General features: G+C 46.4%; 1 protein-coding gene across 1 annotated transcript; it reads right to left on the bottom strand.

Moving 5' to 3' along the window:
* Positions 1-2,392: 2,392 nt before the first annotated feature.
* Positions 2,393-16,096, bottom strand: LOC118286221 (CD109 antigen-like). Its single transcript, XM_035610492.2, has 32 exons — positions 15,961-16,096; positions 15,679-15,833; positions 15,564-15,592; positions 15,200-15,433; positions 14,569-14,694; positions 14,396-14,435; positions 14,185-14,266; positions 13,993-14,098; positions 13,737-13,857; positions 13,525-13,634; positions 13,260-13,451; positions 12,891-12,995; positions 12,717-12,779; positions 11,694-11,864; positions 11,436-11,591; positions 10,650-10,719; positions 10,455-10,536; positions 10,195-10,312; positions 9,925-10,038; positions 9,525-9,743; positions 9,257-9,398; positions 8,458-8,634; positions 8,238-8,319; positions 7,717-7,948; positions 7,447-7,618; positions 6,405-6,595; positions 6,005-6,160; positions 5,588-5,653; positions 4,805-4,941; positions 4,105-4,261; positions 3,184-3,286; positions 2,393-2,878 (listed from the first exon to the last, which is right to left on the bottom strand). Exons 1-32 carry the CDS (start codon positions 16,023-16,025, stop codon positions 2,670-2,672), a joined length of 4,182 nt encoding a protein of 1,393 aa, XP_035466385.2. The 5' UTR covers positions 16,026-16,096; the 3' UTR covers positions 2,393-2,669.
* Positions 16,097-16,224: the final 128 nt, after the last annotated feature.

The following is a 16,224-nucleotide window of genomic DNA, read 5'->3' as shown; positions in this document are numbered from 1 at the left end:
TGAATAACGACCTCCTTCGCTTTGTTTAGCCCGTCTGCATCCCCCTCGGTGACTGGCGCGTGGCCAGCGCTATTGCTCTCACAGCCACAACGACGGGAGTGAAAATGAATAAGCGTCGTCGCACACAATGGGCCTGATTTATTAGTTTGGACCGACGCGTCGTTCCGGCGCGAGGGACGAGCCAAACATGAGCTCCAGGAACTACCGCGGCTATCGATCTCCATTTCTGCAGGAGCTTTGCTTCGGGAGATATTGCATTTAGTTCTTCTTTTTTTTTTTTTTTTTATCTCATGTTGCTCTTCACTTCCAGATGATAGAGTGGAGACAGACAGAGGCTTTGTTAAGCCATCAATCTCTGTCCCTTGAGCTCTTTCGAGTGGGGGGGTTAGAAATGTTCCTTCAACTCGTCTTAAACTCTTCATACCTCGACCGCACTTGGCCTAAGCTCTCTGCCAGCGAAGGCCACAGTCGTCAGCCGGGCTGACATAGTGAATGTATGACATCACAGCCGATGAATGGCCCTGATCGACCCACTGCTTTTCTGTAGCCTGACCCATAACAAGGCCCCTGTCAGTGGTGTCAATCGTCATGACCTTCATGTCTTTGTTGTAAAACTATATGCATAAATATTCAGTCACAGCACAGTTAAAAAAACCAAAAACACAAAATGACTTACAAGCATCGAAATAATGTGAAAAAAAAATTGTTTTAATTATTCCTTGCATCGCAAGGAGTTGCCCGTTCTGTGACTTCTGCTCAAATCCTCTCAGGGGACGGAAATGTCCAAGGGATCACATCCTCCTAAGGTAAACATTTGCTTTATTTGTTAACAACAACGTTGTTTTTGAGTTGCTCAGAAATATGTTAAGTGTGCAGCTCAAATGTATTTCCTGTTAGTGCTGATATCAGTTAGTGCGGCCTTGGAATCTCACCTCAGCTCTCAGCCCATCTCCATTGCGATGCCGAGGCCGCCACCTAGTGTTTGTGAATCTGCTACTGCAAGTGCAAGTGGCTAGAAAGTCGACGAGAACAGTGGGAAAAAGCAATGTGCATTCTTCATGGTACTGTATTTAATCACCTCATTTCTGCTATTGTAGTTGAGTGTGGGTTTTTTTTTTTACGAGAGTCCCAGTGAGGGAAACATGCTTAGGTAATAATAATTATAATAATGTGATGTCGTATAACGGCAACATTATGTGAACTTCATGGGGACAAGCAGGGCGACATAGCAACAGACAGTTTGGTCACATATGGGCAAAATGCTCACACTAGCGACTCTGCTGTAATTCTATTGTTTTCTCATTGAATTGAATTGTAAATCATCTTTGCTGAAGGAATCACTTCAGTTCAAAGAAGGGATCAAGGCAAGGAAAGTAATTCTCACAGGTTGTAACCATTTATTACATTCCACCGAAGCCAGACGTTAAAGGGCCGAATGTGTATATATGTTTGCCTGAAGTATGTATCCAATTCCTTTTTTTGTGTGACAACACACAATCTCAACTTCGTTCCCTGTCTGCTTTTGCTTATGTACTAAAAGCTTTATTGCCCCTAGAGGGAAATTGCTTTGCCCAACAAGCCTTATAAAATGTAACGCATAAAAACAGGACATGCCTTGCCATTAAAACACAAAACATTTATGTTTAAAAAAAAAAAGATAAAATAAAGGAAGGAAATAGTCATAGGGTAAGAGTGTGTCTGACAAGGAAGTCAAAGGTCAGGTTCGGCTACAGCAGCTCTGTCACCGGTAGAGATCCAGTAACGTGGAACAGGGCAGATGTTGGTTGACAGCCGGTTTGATTTACATTTAACTCTGTGTATCTTTACTGTACATCTCTCTCTCTGGGATTTTGGAGATTCATCAACAGCAAACTACTCACGCGTTTCATTTACAGTGCTGTGTGTAGAGAACAAATCCTTCAAAGTGAAACGCCGCCTGTGTGAGATTATTGATGGGTAAAACAGAAAAAGGAGTCACGGTCATGCGAACATGCGAATGTGCTGTGAAATGTTTTCTTTTTTTTAAATGCAATGTGCTATGGACAGGACATAGTAGGCTGAAACCTTAGAAATAACATTTATATTTCATGCTGGATCAGCAGTAATGATTTACACGTGTGCATACTGTACGTCTGCGGGTGAGTCCACATTCCTCTGGAGGAGGGTCGCGTGATGTGGCAAAGGGGCTGAGGTATGGGCTTTACTTCACTCCAGTGACCTGACAGGGCATTTTTTCACTTTCGCTCCCGGGGTGAGTTTCATCAACGTGCATATCAAACTCAAAAGTCAGACATTAGCTGGAAGCTACGGTAGAGTAACGAATCCATTCATATGGAGTATGCAAATTATTGTTTTCTAATGTATTGATTCCAAAAAGGATATATACACAGTCTTAGTGAAATTCATTGGTAAGTTTTTAAAGACAGTAATTTCTCATTATTCAGTTCAAAAGCAATACAAAATTATACAATCTGTAAATAGTAGAAGGTGACTATGCTTGAAGCAAAGGACAGGAGTCTCTCAATGTTACAATCATTTGTCAAGAAATAGTCACTTTTGTATAAAAGTTTCCAGAGCCAGTGCATATCAATAATGTGCTAAATGTCTCTCAATCTATGTTCATTACTTTAATGTTTTTACTTAAAAAAATACAAATCTATAATGTAAGACTAAAAATAAAAAAGAAAAGCAGTGACCCCGGGAAAAATGCAACTCAGCAACAAGCTGTGGGTGGCGCCGTTTGGCGAATGAGAAACCAGTGGGGAGGAGACTGTGATGGTGATTCCGGGCCTACAGAGGTCACATTGTGAGCCACAGAAGAAGCAGGGGTCAACGTTGTGAAGAAAAGATGACTTGTACGTCCTTACTGCTCTTCTATCTATAAGACAGGGGGGGAATAATTGAAGAATCTTCATAAAATCACAGTGGAGCATAGTGTGTTGGCTCACAGCCCAACACAGAGACTGAGCTTTGATTCTAATAATTTAGTATCATAGTGTATATGATGGATAATATATGCTGCTTACACTTGCAAAACATGACCAACCATAGGCCTACTAAAACAACCTGATCATAACCAGAATACTCCAAAAACCTGGTACTGTATTTCATTTTCATATGTGTGGTTTAAATAACACTTTGAATAAACACAAACTATGAATGTCCCAACAAAATTGTACTCACTGGGCTCGTAGTAGTCGTAACACTGCACCAAAGCTTCCTCCACGTGGGCCACTTTGTACGCTCTGATGACAGGGAGTCTGACGCAAACCTCAGTCTTGTTGAGCTGCAAAGTGGCAAAAAAAAGTGAATTATTTACTACTGTATGTACACATGCAGTTTAATAGTTATGTAGTGCATTAGTTTATTGATGCTTCGACAGGAACATATTGTAGGAAAGCATTGTTTTTTTAACTTAATGACCTGAAGGGGAAGTTAATAAAAAGGGCCAACAGACGTTTGACTACCTTGTTATGAAACACTCAGTTTTTGTGTACTGAACTTTTTTTAAATGTAGAGCTGCAGTGCAGATATGGGGATGACAAAAAAACATGCCATTTGTGAAAGTGGAATGAATTCTGTGAAGCCAACGCTGGAGTGCCTGAAGCCTGTATTCTCTGGAATGACCAGCAGAGGGCGATTCTGTTGCATCCAAAAAGAAGTCTGTGAGAGAAGGACTCCTCTCACTCAGACTTTATTTATTTATTGCTAGTTTTAAAACAGTTCTACGCCTCAGGTTGTACTTCTCAACTGTTACATTTTAGCTACTTCACAGGAAAACTGGTTCTTTGCAGATCTTCATACTGTACTTGCGAGCAGTTAGCTAGGTCACAGGTCAAGTCCACCGTATTGGCTCTGGGAATGAGCTAATGGCCTAAGAAGGGTCAAATAGACAGAAATGACATGGGGGTGTCAAGGTGTTGTGGCTATACTCAAAAATGTCTGATGGGATGGAAGTCATGTAGAGTATTTCAAGTCCTTTTTCTTTTGTTTCACACACCAATCAGATGGTTCTAGTCGCCCTATTTCAGAAAAAAAAAACAACTTTGTGCGACTAATGCGTCACATTTTTCCTCTTACACGTGACAGTGACGGCACACTTACCGAATCCAGATACAGGATGGTCTTCTCGGGCAGTTTCTCCACTCTCCTGATGAGGCCTGTTGGGGCAGCAGCTCCAGGAGACAGCCTGAAACCACTGAGCATGCCCACATCCAGGATGACCATACCAGTATGAGATATCAGCTGACTGTCCTTTAATCTGGAGAGCACAAGGACGAGAGGTCGTTCAAAGTCAGCGCCCTGGTGTTATGTCGTTTTTTGACACACCCATAGCAACACAACATTAAGATAGATGATGACGGTATACATTTAAAAATGTATTTAAAGGTGACATATTATGCAGAAATCACTTTTTCAGAGTTTGTGCACGTAAATGTGTGTATCTGTGGAGCCGCAAACTGTGGAAAAAAGACCACCCTGTAGTCATTTGCGAGCCGGTAACCCCGCCTGCAATCGGACAATCTCCACTTTTCTGGTGAAGGGGGGGCGTGACATTTCCTCACACATTTTGAAATCGGTTGACCGATCACAACAGCCTGGGCCAGCTGGCCAATCGGAGCAGACTGGGGTTTACCGGGAGGGAGGGGCTGGTGAGGGGCCGTATGAGAACACCGATGCCGTTTGTGAACATCAGAGCATGTAAACCTTTTCAAGTGGTAACCCAACTTAAAAGTATGAACCTGAAGATGAGCATAATATGGCACCTTTAACTCAATCATATACATCAATCTGCGTCACCTACCTCATGCATATGGACAGCAGCATGTGATCGTGGTCTCCTTCGACCACGTCAACATCTAACGAGAAAGCCTCCTTGTCTGAGTTGTGCTGGAGGCTCTGTGTCAACGCTGTGCCCTTCACGTTGTAGAAGATATTCATCTGGATGGATTCATGGACACGTTCGAAGAATGTAAAAAAAAATAGTAGATTTCTGTAGTGATAAAGAGCTAAACCGTACAGTTCTGTTTACTGTACATCAGTATCGATTATAGTCGTGGAAAAAACTGTTACACGACGCAAAAAACACAAACAAAATGGAATCTCTGTATTTGTTTTCTGGTTTCTACATTAAAGTATTAAATTGCAGATCAGATGTAAACGGGATACGTGGCAGAGGGGGTCAGGTTCATCACGCTGAACCTAGTGAGACGATATACATTTCACCACAGTCCTCCTCTCGGTGATATTATCCTCACTATCAGATAGTAGTGTATCACTACACTACGTGTTCCAGATGGTAATTGCTGAGCGTCTATTATCATGCCACATTTACATTTGGCTGTATTGCCTAAGCATCGTGCTGGGGGAAGCCCATCGTGCACAGCTGCTGGGCTCAATTTATTCTGGTCATGCTCCGGTGGTCCAACGACACTTTAAGTTGAGCTGATAATGCTGGAAGTATGGAAACATTCCCGTATAGTACGGGGTATTTCAGAGTGGCGGGCGTGACGTTTTTCTTCAACGTGCATAGCTTTAGCAGAACAAAACAGACATGATGGTGGCACCGCAGGCTTGAATACTGTACCTGAAGTAGGGCAAATCCTCTTCCTTCCATGTATATGTTCAGGTGCAGATCTTTGTCGGCGTTAATCTTGAAACCATAACGTGAAAAAATTGAGGTCGACAGTGGCGCAGTAAGCACAGCGTCATGGAAAATACAACGAATAATAAATCATGCGTCATGCATCCACTGTGGGACTCCAGGGCTGTCACTTTTTCCCCCCAAATTCAAACAATTCATCCCAACGCAACGTTTGCCGCTTGACCCAGCAGAGGCCGCACGATATCTACGGCATTCCCTCTCGACCTATCAGTGAAGTCAGTCAGTAGTGTTGTGTTGTTTCGCCAAGGAATAACACGAAAGAGCTGCGCGTCGTGTCAAATTCGTCCAAACTGGAATTTGGGAAAAGGGTGACAGCCCCACTCCACACGGGTTCATTACCTCTTTGCTTTGATACATCCGATAGTTCGCAGAGTTGATACTGAACAGGGACTGAAACGAAGATGCTGGGGCGGATATATTAAGCGTGAGGTCGATGGAGTTGGCACCGCCGAATGACGCATAGCGTGACAGAGCTTGGAAGGCAACCACGGTGTCCTGGGGGGGGATATTTTGTTGTGATACATATGGTCTGATACACCTTTGGCTAATGCTCTTACATACGGCTATTTTCACAGTGGACTAACAAAACTAACACGTTGTATAGATATTTATGAAAAGGATGCAATAAACTGACATTCTATCCATGTTAAATTCAGACCGTTGGACCGTTGGACCGAACCAAACGGGTCTCACTTCATTTTGATTGTTGCATGGTAAGAGCACGAAGGCGCGGTCCCACCTGTGTTGTCCCATAGCCTCCGAGGGCGTTTCTCTGCTTCGCCAACCACTTCAGGAGGGAGATGCCCTCGACGAGGCTGGCGCGCCTGAAGAGAGCCAGCAGTACGTAGGACGCCATCTCGATCTGCGCCGAGTGCGGCTGCCACTCGTGCGAATTCAGGCCAGCAGAGGGTGTCCACATCATAACTCCGTCTTTGGAACGAAAGATTCTTACAAGACTTATCATGCTGCGCAGAGAAAACAATCGACATGAATGTCATCTGGATTACACAGCCACGGAAGCTTAGATGGATCTGGATTCGAGGATCTTTACGATCAACAAGAGTTCAATGTTGTAGACGTTTTTGAGTTTGAAACATCACCCGCTACTCACGCACACATTGCGTCCGGACAACTTTTCGGAGTTTGCCGTTCACATATGACGAACGCAGCAGGAGATTGTCCGGGTCAGACACGTTCACACAAAAAAGGGAGATTTCCAGAGCGTTGTTTACACACTGCTACTCCTCACTGTGAAGGCAGCAGGGATTCTTCCTGCTGTATTCTCACACGGGCTCACTCGGACATTCTCCACAAATGTAACCAGGGGGCTGGGAGGAAAAGTTCTGGACAATGTATTATGAATGTATTAAGGATTGATGTCTTACAGTACACAGCCCCTCTGGAGGAGTTCAGGAACATGTCTGGACCTCAGTGCATGTGTGAAAGCAGCGATAGTCAACATCTCTATTATGCAAAATTTGTCAAATGTGTTATGGTTTTTAATAGAATAAACAAATACTACATAAGAGATTTTGTGATCCAAAATCTGCTTTGTCAAAACGGCAACAAAACCACGAGGTGTCACTAACCCTGCAGTTTCAGAGGATGTGGGACGCATCTTGTACAAATCTCCAATATGAATATGACCATCAATGAATAAATCGTTCGTGAATCATGGTGGAAATACAAGATGAGAAATAATATCCTTGACGCCAAGCCATGAAGGTACACACGCACCTTTCTCAGTTTTAAAAAGCAAAAGGAAACCTTTGCTGAATTACCCGTGTGGTCAGCTCTCCTGGTGAGCTCAGACAGGGCAGTGTCGGCCACAGGACTGTTGGCCAGGGCCAAAGCATACACCGCTAGACACAGGCTGTAGTTACTGACCACCTCGCTGGACACTTTGTTCTCCAGGTAGCTCGTGGCCAGGGACACATTGCCCGGGTACATTGCCTGCAGGAGGAAACGAGAGAAAAGATCACCACCACCACCGACCGCCTTCCTTCCCTCGTACACTTCACGCGCACTTCGCCCTTCTCGGCTGACCTTACCGCATAGGTCTCGTCCTCCAGCAGCGCCAGCAGCACGTACGCGGTGAGCGCCACCGGCCCATTGTCCAGTCCTCCCCGCATCTCTGTGTGGATCAACTGGCCCACCTCGCTGAACTCTCCCCGAGGCCCCTGGAGTTTCAGGAGCCAAGTCATGGCGCTGGTCAGGACACTGTGGTCTATCCGCATGTAGGCCTGAGCCTGGAGGAAGCAGCGCAGCACGAAGGCCGTCAGCCTACAGCCACCGATGGGGACGGAGGGGGAGATGCAGCATTAGAGAGCATTGGCTATGGACTAAAATGAATGGACAAAGGATGAGAGGTTGCACGAAAGACAATGTTCCTTTTAAACCAAACACAACATTTTTATTTTTTTCAGCATATAAACCACAGACTACATAAAAAACCTGAAGCAAGTGAGCTCTGCATTAGAATTATTTCATCTCCACATGCAGTTGTTTTTTTTACACTACTCACAAGTGACTACCTGTCAATTGTGTGATTTCCAGTACACTGGTTACCCACCATGTGCTCCCAGAGGCGTCGCTGGCTCCGAAAGCACTGAAGGATCCGTCGTCTCGTTGGTAGGACAGCTGTCGCTGATATCCTTAGATGGCGATAATAGAACACATTGATATAGCACGAAATCTGAAGTGAACAAATGCCATACATTTAATGCAGATAATCCCAAAGAAGATGCGAATGATAATACTGTTTACACCAAGTAACCAGTTTAATTGCTCACCTTCCATCATATTGCCCAGGGCCCTTTTTCTAATCTCCTCATCGTCCAGCATCGTCGTGTCCAGGTACTGGAGGACGTAAACGCTGGGAGCAAAGTGGATCATGTTCTGCTCCCCACAGCCCAGAGGCAGCTGGACCAGCGAGTCCAAGTTGCTGAAGGACAAGGCCAGGATATCGCCTGTGTAAAGCAATGCACGAGGGGAAGGAGGAAGGATTCAACTGTTGCACAACAAACTGTGTTCACTTCCAGGGTTCCGGACGAGACGGACGGCGGAGGGGCTCACTGTAGCATTTCAAATGTGAAACTATTAACCTGTATGTACAGTAAAAGAAAAATATCTCTCTTGGAAAAGACAGAGCTGCGGTTCAAGCTAATGAGGTGTGAGAGACCAGAGGAGACATGCAGCAATCTACAGCAGAGGCAAAACACTCCCTGCTGCACATTTTCCTCATGTTTAATACCCAGGAATCGCAGAACTTGGCCCCGACAGAGGAAACTCCTGAAGCCTGCCTCTCCACCATGACGAATGCCCAACATCCCTCAACCCATGGGAGCCGAGCCAAACGGCCCTGACAGCTGTTCAGAATCTGCCCGCCATAAACATTCCTGTTTTCCGTCCATCGTTTCCATTTTTTCAACACGCAGCACTTGAACACTTTCAGGGAGTATTTTTAAACGCGCATTACACTCAAGCTCATCATCCAAACGCACACAAAGGAAAATGCGAGCACTTATTACCATGCCTGATTGACTCAAAGTAAACACTCAGACGGAAGGGGAGGAGAAATGGTGGACGTACCAACCAGTGCCACATGGGCCCCGTGGCTGCCCTGTACCACATCTGGAGGAAAGGGGAAGGAGATGGATATGGAATTGTTGTCCTCCTCCAGTGCCAGCTCCAGGAACAGAGTCTCTGAGTAGGACTGTTCAACTCCCTCGGGCTTCGGGAACAGGAAAGTACAGTATTATCATAGGATTAACCATACGCCACGTAGCATGTCGTGTATCATACCGCACCCATCCCCAGAACAACATAGATATGATCCCATACTTCCGTCATTCCATACCTTCACAAGCACTCTCCAAACGAGCCTGTCCGATGCCTCAGCACATACGGCGTCCACGGATATTTCAACCTCGCCCAGAGCTACGGGCCTGATGGGGAACCAGGCTGCGGCAGAGACGTGACTCCCCAAGTTGAGTTTTATGGCATTAACCACCAAGACGTCCCTTCTGTCTCCCAGGACAAACTCAAAGTCCTTACTCTCTGCGAGCAGCACGATGACCTGCAGAGAGAAAAAAAACCCTTTGAGGCAAAGCACCTCCGAAATACACCCTTGTAATGACATCAGACAGTGACGGGTGTTCATTGTTTGGAAGACATCATCAGCCGGGGAGTTTGAAAGAACAACATGGCAGGTGATGTACTGCCGCCATTTCAGCCAGACCGAATGGCGTGCTTCATACCTCCAAGTCCTGCTCTGAATGGCTGATGACGTTGACCTCCAGCACAATCTCCTCCCCCCTGACGAGGTACGACGGGACGTTGAGAGACAAGGAGAAGTCTTTGGACACACTCAGCTGTGAATGACAGGACAAAGACAGATTTAAAGTAATTATTCGATAATGCCCAAACAAAACAAATCGCAGCCAGATTCCATTGAGGATTTAAACCTGCCAGAGACGCACAACAGCCTCTTGGCAAAAGTGGGCGCCGCACACTCAATATATAGGTACCTTTATTGGCGCAGGAATGAAGCCCAAACCCAGATTGTCTGACATCACCAGTGCTACAGCTCCCAAAGCAGTTAAACCATCTGGAACTGGTATTTTCCCACTCGTCCATGTGTTATCACTGAGGGGAAACGACAGAAGACAGCAGAAACACAAAATTCATTTAGCACGTTTTGGCCCAATCAACTCAGTGAGGTGAATAAGGATCACTCTTTTTTCTTTTTTTTTTATCTCCAACCCCAACGTACTGCTCCAGCACTCACCTAACGTCAGTGTCCAACCAAAGCAAGGATTCTGTGGCTTCCATCCAGCGACTCCAGTGCTTCTCCACCAACAGGACATCGCCTTTTGAAATCCCGGCCCAAAAGAGAAGGTGTTGTCATGCAGGTTAAACCAAGTGGGAGACAAAGTAGTTGCAAATTGAACGAGCGCGGCCATTTGTTATTTAATCGTCGTACCATTTTGAGGTCCATCGGACTGCTTTCGCTTATACAGTGTGGTTTTGGTCAGCATCCAAATATGGCAATCCTGTGGTGTGAAAGACATGTAGGAACGACGATGACATGGATTAATGCGGTTGTTAGCCGCTCATATTTAGGTGTGAACCACCATTAGAGCCTCTACTCGGAAGCCCACTATCACATGATGCATCATTAGTGCCCAAGAAAAGTAGGTCAAGTCTCGGCAGGTGATGTCAGGTGCAGAACAGTGTCAGTTCAGTAGATGCCAGAGGAGATCTCGGAGATTTATTCTGGCGGATAAAATGCACAGCTTTGGAGACGAGAAAGGGTCGTCTCAAGCCAACCCGCCGCGGTGAGGCTTTGTTCCCTCCACCCTGCATCCATCGATGACCCTCAGGCCACGCACCCAACACACTAGAGTTACCAGCTCTTAGAATCAGCAGAGTCATCGGCGAACAAAGCAGAGACAGATGGGTTACATCCAGACCAACTGGTTTAGTGGCCGCACGCTGAACACTCGCAGGTTATCTAACAGTGGAAAAGTACATCTTTGAACAACAGATTGGTGGAGACCGGTGCTTGGTAATCACCTGTGAAGCAAATCTGACAGAAAGGTGATTTTCTGAGGGACATTCTTCGAAGTTTAAGTTTCAGAAGAGATCATCTTCTCTTCTGACAGTGTAGCTTCTGGCTTCCTATCAAGTGACTCGAAACCCAGACCATAACACGTAAACGGATTAGTGTTTTGAACAGCGCAAAAAAGAAAGAAAGAAGACGCCATACCGGCGTCACTTTGAAGTCCTGGTCCTCCTCTGGAGTGTTGTCATCTTGCATCCCCATCACCACAATTCCGACCTGGGACCTGGGTTCAAGCGCCGTCAGGGCGAGCGATACCTCCTCACCCGGCCGGGCCTCCTCGCTGCTCCAGTTGAGAGACACCTGCGGACAGCGACACGCACGATCTCAGGCGTGTCTGGAGGAAAGCGTGCACCTGTTCCACTACTACGACACAGACAGTGACAGAGCCACAAATTCAAGTACATGGTTGTGCTGGTTGATGGGTATGCGCGCCGTGTCACTGGTGACCTCTCCACTGGAGAGGACGCAGTAGACGGTGACCCAGGCCTCTGGAGACCAGGACAGCGCCGGGGTCAGAGAGAAAGAGACGGAAGTCTTGGTTCCAGCGGCCAGCACCTGACCCCTGGAGCTCACCTGGAAGTGCGGCAGAAAAGGAGAAGCAGCCTCAGATATGTCACGCAAAGAAGTAACAAGCCCAATGAGGTCTGGGGCTGCGACTAACGGTTATTTCCATTCTAGATTAATGTGTTGATTATTTTTACGATAAATCGATTAGTTGTTTGGTCCATATAAAGTCAGAAAATGGTGATAAATGTTGATCGTGTTTCCCAAACCGCAAGAGTATGTTATGTCCATACAAAAACTATATTTAGTTTACCGTCACAGAGGAGCAAAGAAACCTGAAAATATTCACATTAACAACGCTGAAATCAGAGAATATTTTTCAAAATCTCTCAATATAGTTAGCGATTCATTTTGTAGTTGATTACTAATCGATTAACTGTTGCAGCTCTAGTGAGATCCATAACGTTTCACAATGATCTTTACGCCTGCGTCGCAGGGATCAATGTAATAGTTGGAGCTAAGAAGGAGGAAAAATTCCATTATTTCAAAAGTGTACCAGGGCTTGAAGGTCCATAAATTAATATTTGTTTATGCGTCAATATAAAATAGTCATCTGAACCAAATGTAGGAATATCAGAGGATAATAAAAAACGAAAGATTCTAGGAAATTGGTTGAAGTCTACAAACAGCAGTGTTGTGGATCACGTTGGTGTATAAATGCTCATAAGTTGGCGCAAATTTCAGCTCACGTTAAAAGACGTACGTTAGGTGAATCCCGCGAACAGTGAGATATCGTATCTCCGATTCAAAACAGAAGGAGTAAAAAGTAACGATAAAAAAATGTTGATTTCCTGCAGAAGAGAAATAACTACAAACTGACATAAATGCCCTGCAATATTGGACGCATGTGACTGAACATACCACAAAGTGAAGCGCGGTTGGTTCAAAGGTGCTCTCCACATCTATTTGAAGGGGAGATCCAATCTGAAAATGAACAAATGTCTTAACGAACGACTGAACACACTCATCTACTGTATGTAAGGGGCGATATGCATACGTTAGCACAAAGCAGCGGCACAACTTGACGAGGGTTACCTGTGCAGGCAAGGCAGTGACTGGGGAGATCTGAATATATGAGCTACTAGGAGAGATGTGGTTGTTGTAGACCGTCAGAGTCTCCTCACTGGACTGGAATCTGGCCTGAATACAAACACAATAAAGAATAATATATATATATATATATATAATGTTGGACTAAAATGATCTTTTGGGTCTTTTGGCAAAAGATGAAATCCATCTTAGTGTGCGCTTGTTGCTCGGGGAGTTTTCCTTCAGTAGAATAGATCTGTTTCCGAACATGTGCGTAATCTCACTCTACTGAAACTACTCATCTTACTCGAGGGAAAACCCGAGGACCAGACGTTCATGGGGCGCCGCGAATCAAAAAACAACACAAATACTCACCCGCAGAAAAAGCATCTCCACTTGATCTTGTAGTTCAAGCTCGATGCGGACGTCCCCGTCCTCGGGCACGGGGAGCGCCAGAGTCGCTGGCTCCGTGTTCGCCGAGGGCCTCCGCTGAGCGACCTCGACCACAGCCGAGTGCATCCGCTCCTGGGAGCTCAGGGGCTTTCTGTCGTATCTAGAGATCCTGAGCTGTGGGATACAGAGGGAGAAGCTCTTAGCACGGAAAGTACAGCTCGATCGAGAGCAATAGCGATTCACTCACTTTTGTGGAGAAGTGTAAGGACGGTCTGAGTGAGGCCGGGACCTCGTGGAACGAGAGCTGGTATGTGTTCTGCATGAGGTGGACTTCAACCGTTTTGTTCACTTCAAACCCTAAAGGGCGACAAGAGATCGTATCGTTCAGCGGCTCGACGAGGCCAGAGATCACTCTTTGCACATTTTGACTTCGACAACGTTTCCAAAAGTCCGCCTCACCGCTGAAGTTGCCGGTGACAGAAACAGCCACGTGCACACGGCTGTCGCTGCCGATTCCCGGCGAGGTGCGCAGGGCTTTGAGCTGATCGCCGCCGAAGGAAAACCGCGCTGACCCATAGATCTGAACAACCAAGGTCAGAGGTCAGCCGAACCCTTCCAGACTCGGACAGTTTGAATGTAAATGCTGGATGGGAGCACAGGAGGTCGTCTACCGTTGGCCTCCATTCTGTCATGAATCAAACAATTGACCCCCCACCTCTTTGGTTTGCGTTAGCTCGTCCGCAGAGGCGGCGTCCGCCATGTCAGGTGCCAGAGAGACGGAGACGGCTAGTGTGCCCTGCACAGGTTGTCCACTGGGGTAACTGGGGAAACAAAAACTTTTTTAAACACCCGTGTAAATTGTAAATGTGATGTTGTGGATCATCGGCAATGAGCTGATTCAACCCACAGCGCTCTGACCGATCCGGAGATGTCATCTCCAACAAGGACCCGCGGAGGTGTCTTGACCAGGACTTCGAAACGAGGGCGCTCTGTAGGAACGGCAGTGAAGAAAAAGACAACGCACATGGACGTGTGAAAATATCCTCGAGAAAGAAAATGTGAAATCCTTTAAAAAAAAATAAAATAAAAGGTAACACAGCTGTGGAATTTGAACTCACCATGATGCTCCACGGTGAATTTTCTCTCATCAGTCACACCCTGCAGCAAAGACGATAAGAGGGTAGATTGGCAGGTGTATCTCTATTGAATTCTAGATTGTTTCATTCAAATACTGGACTTCTTTTTTTAACAGACACAGAAAGGTGAATTAAAAAAAACAACCCAACCCTACGTCCACTGTTGTCGTCGTGATCGCCCACTGTCCCAGAGGAGCTGTCTGGGATAAGGTGAATTCCTGCAACACAATCCCCAGGTTCCCGGTGGACTCCCACCTGTCCACAACACTCCCACTGGGATCCTGCGCCGGGACAAAGGAACGTCACTCAAACTTCCCACGGCGACACAATGCCAGGCTTAAAAAAAAAAGAATCTATTCAGCCGTTTGTTTCTCTCTCTCACACACACACACACACACACACACACACACACACACACACACACACACACACACACACACACACACACACACACACACACACACACACACACACACACACACACACACACACACACACACACACACACACACACACACACACCAGTAAGGAGAATTCAGACCCAGCGAAAGTGGACGACATATCCAGTTGAGTGGAGTTTTGTTTGTTTTTAAAGGCAAAGAGTTACATGTTGTAGCTTTCAAAATAAAAGTTATGATGGACCACCTTTATCGAAATTCAGAATATATGGATCTTAGGAGCATCTGTTAGAGGAAGGTTCAGTTAACAGAGAGGTGCTATAACACACACACACACACACACACACACACACACACACACACACACACACACAAGACAGTAACCTACCCGCACAGCGATATCCACTCTGCCTTTGTACGGGCGGTTATCTAACTGGACAAACACGGCTCTGACTCTGATGGTGTCGCCCGGCTCGTAGCGCGATCTGTCCGTGTGGACGAAGGTGGAGACGTTCCTGAGGTCGAAGCGGACGGTGGTGGCGTTGGCGAAGATGACACTGTCGCCCCTGTAGCCTCTGACCGTCAAGTTTAAGAGGGAATCCCGGGTCACAGCGCCGGGGATCTGGAGCGAGCGCGTGAGCAGAAACGTGGGAGGTTTGGCTCAGTGTCATTCTCTCATCCCCAGGGAAAGAAAGCATGGTTGAAAGAAAGGACAAGGTAAAGACCAAAGAAAATGGAATATAAATACTCACAGGTGGGAGCGTGAGGACCCGGGTCACACCTTTAAAAAAAAAAACCCCACAATGACGCTTCAGTTCTCTAAAAGAGGTCAAAGATCATCAGCAACACTTAAATCTGTGCGATCACCTCCTTGGAAGTCCTCCGTTCGGACCGCTCTACTGGTGTCGCCAAGTGCCAGTTCAGCCGTCACCCTGCCGGGGAAGTCGGCAAACACGGTGACAGCGAGCGAAGTGGGTGTCCCGGCATGCAGCACCTCTGGGCCCGAGATCAGGAACAGTGTCCTAAATGGAGGGAGGGAGGGAGGGAGGGGAAATCAATGGAGTCGACCGAGTCGGTTTTCTGCAAGAGTCAGCATGTAAACTGTGAATATGGGTTCGATCTTTGTGGTGTCAAAAGTGCACCGCTCACCCGGCCGGGTCCTGAGTCGAAACAGCCGCAGCAAAAAACACAACCAGGGTCCACATCCCGTCCATGCTTCTGATCCCCAGCTCCGTCGCACCTCTGACTTTCGGTCAGGACAACCGACGGGACAACAAGCTCATCTCACCTGGACTCCACCTCCTGTCCTCACCAACATCTCCCTCACATGCATGCACACACACACACACACAGACACACACACACACACACACACACACAGACACAGACACAGACACACACACACACACACAC

The sequence above is a fragment of the Scophthalmus maximus genome, chromosome 15, assembly GCF_022379125.1.
Source record: "Scophthalmus maximus strain ysfricsl-2021 chromosome 15, ASM2237912v1, whole genome shotgun sequence".
Lineage (NCBI taxonomy): Eukaryota > Metazoa > Chordata > Actinopteri > Pleuronectiformes > Scophthalmidae > Scophthalmus > Scophthalmus maximus.
This window is presented reverse-complemented; position numbering and strand designations above follow the sequence as displayed.

Excerpts from the sequence above, each read along its gene's own strand:
- LOC118286221 (XM_035610492.2), bottom strand. The coding sequence starts at position 16,025 with ATGGACGGGATGTGGACCCTGGTTGTGTTTTTTGCTGCGGCTGTTTCG. Across the intron at positions 15,834-15,960 it reads TCGACTCAGGACCCGGCCGG|GACACTGTTCCTGATCTCGG; the intron begins GTGAGCGGTGCA and ends CCCTCCATTTAG. Across the intron at positions 9,744-9,924 it reads ATTCAGAGCAGGACTTGGAG|GTCATCGTGCTGCTCGCAGA; the intron begins GTATGAAGCACG and ends TTCTCTCTGCAG.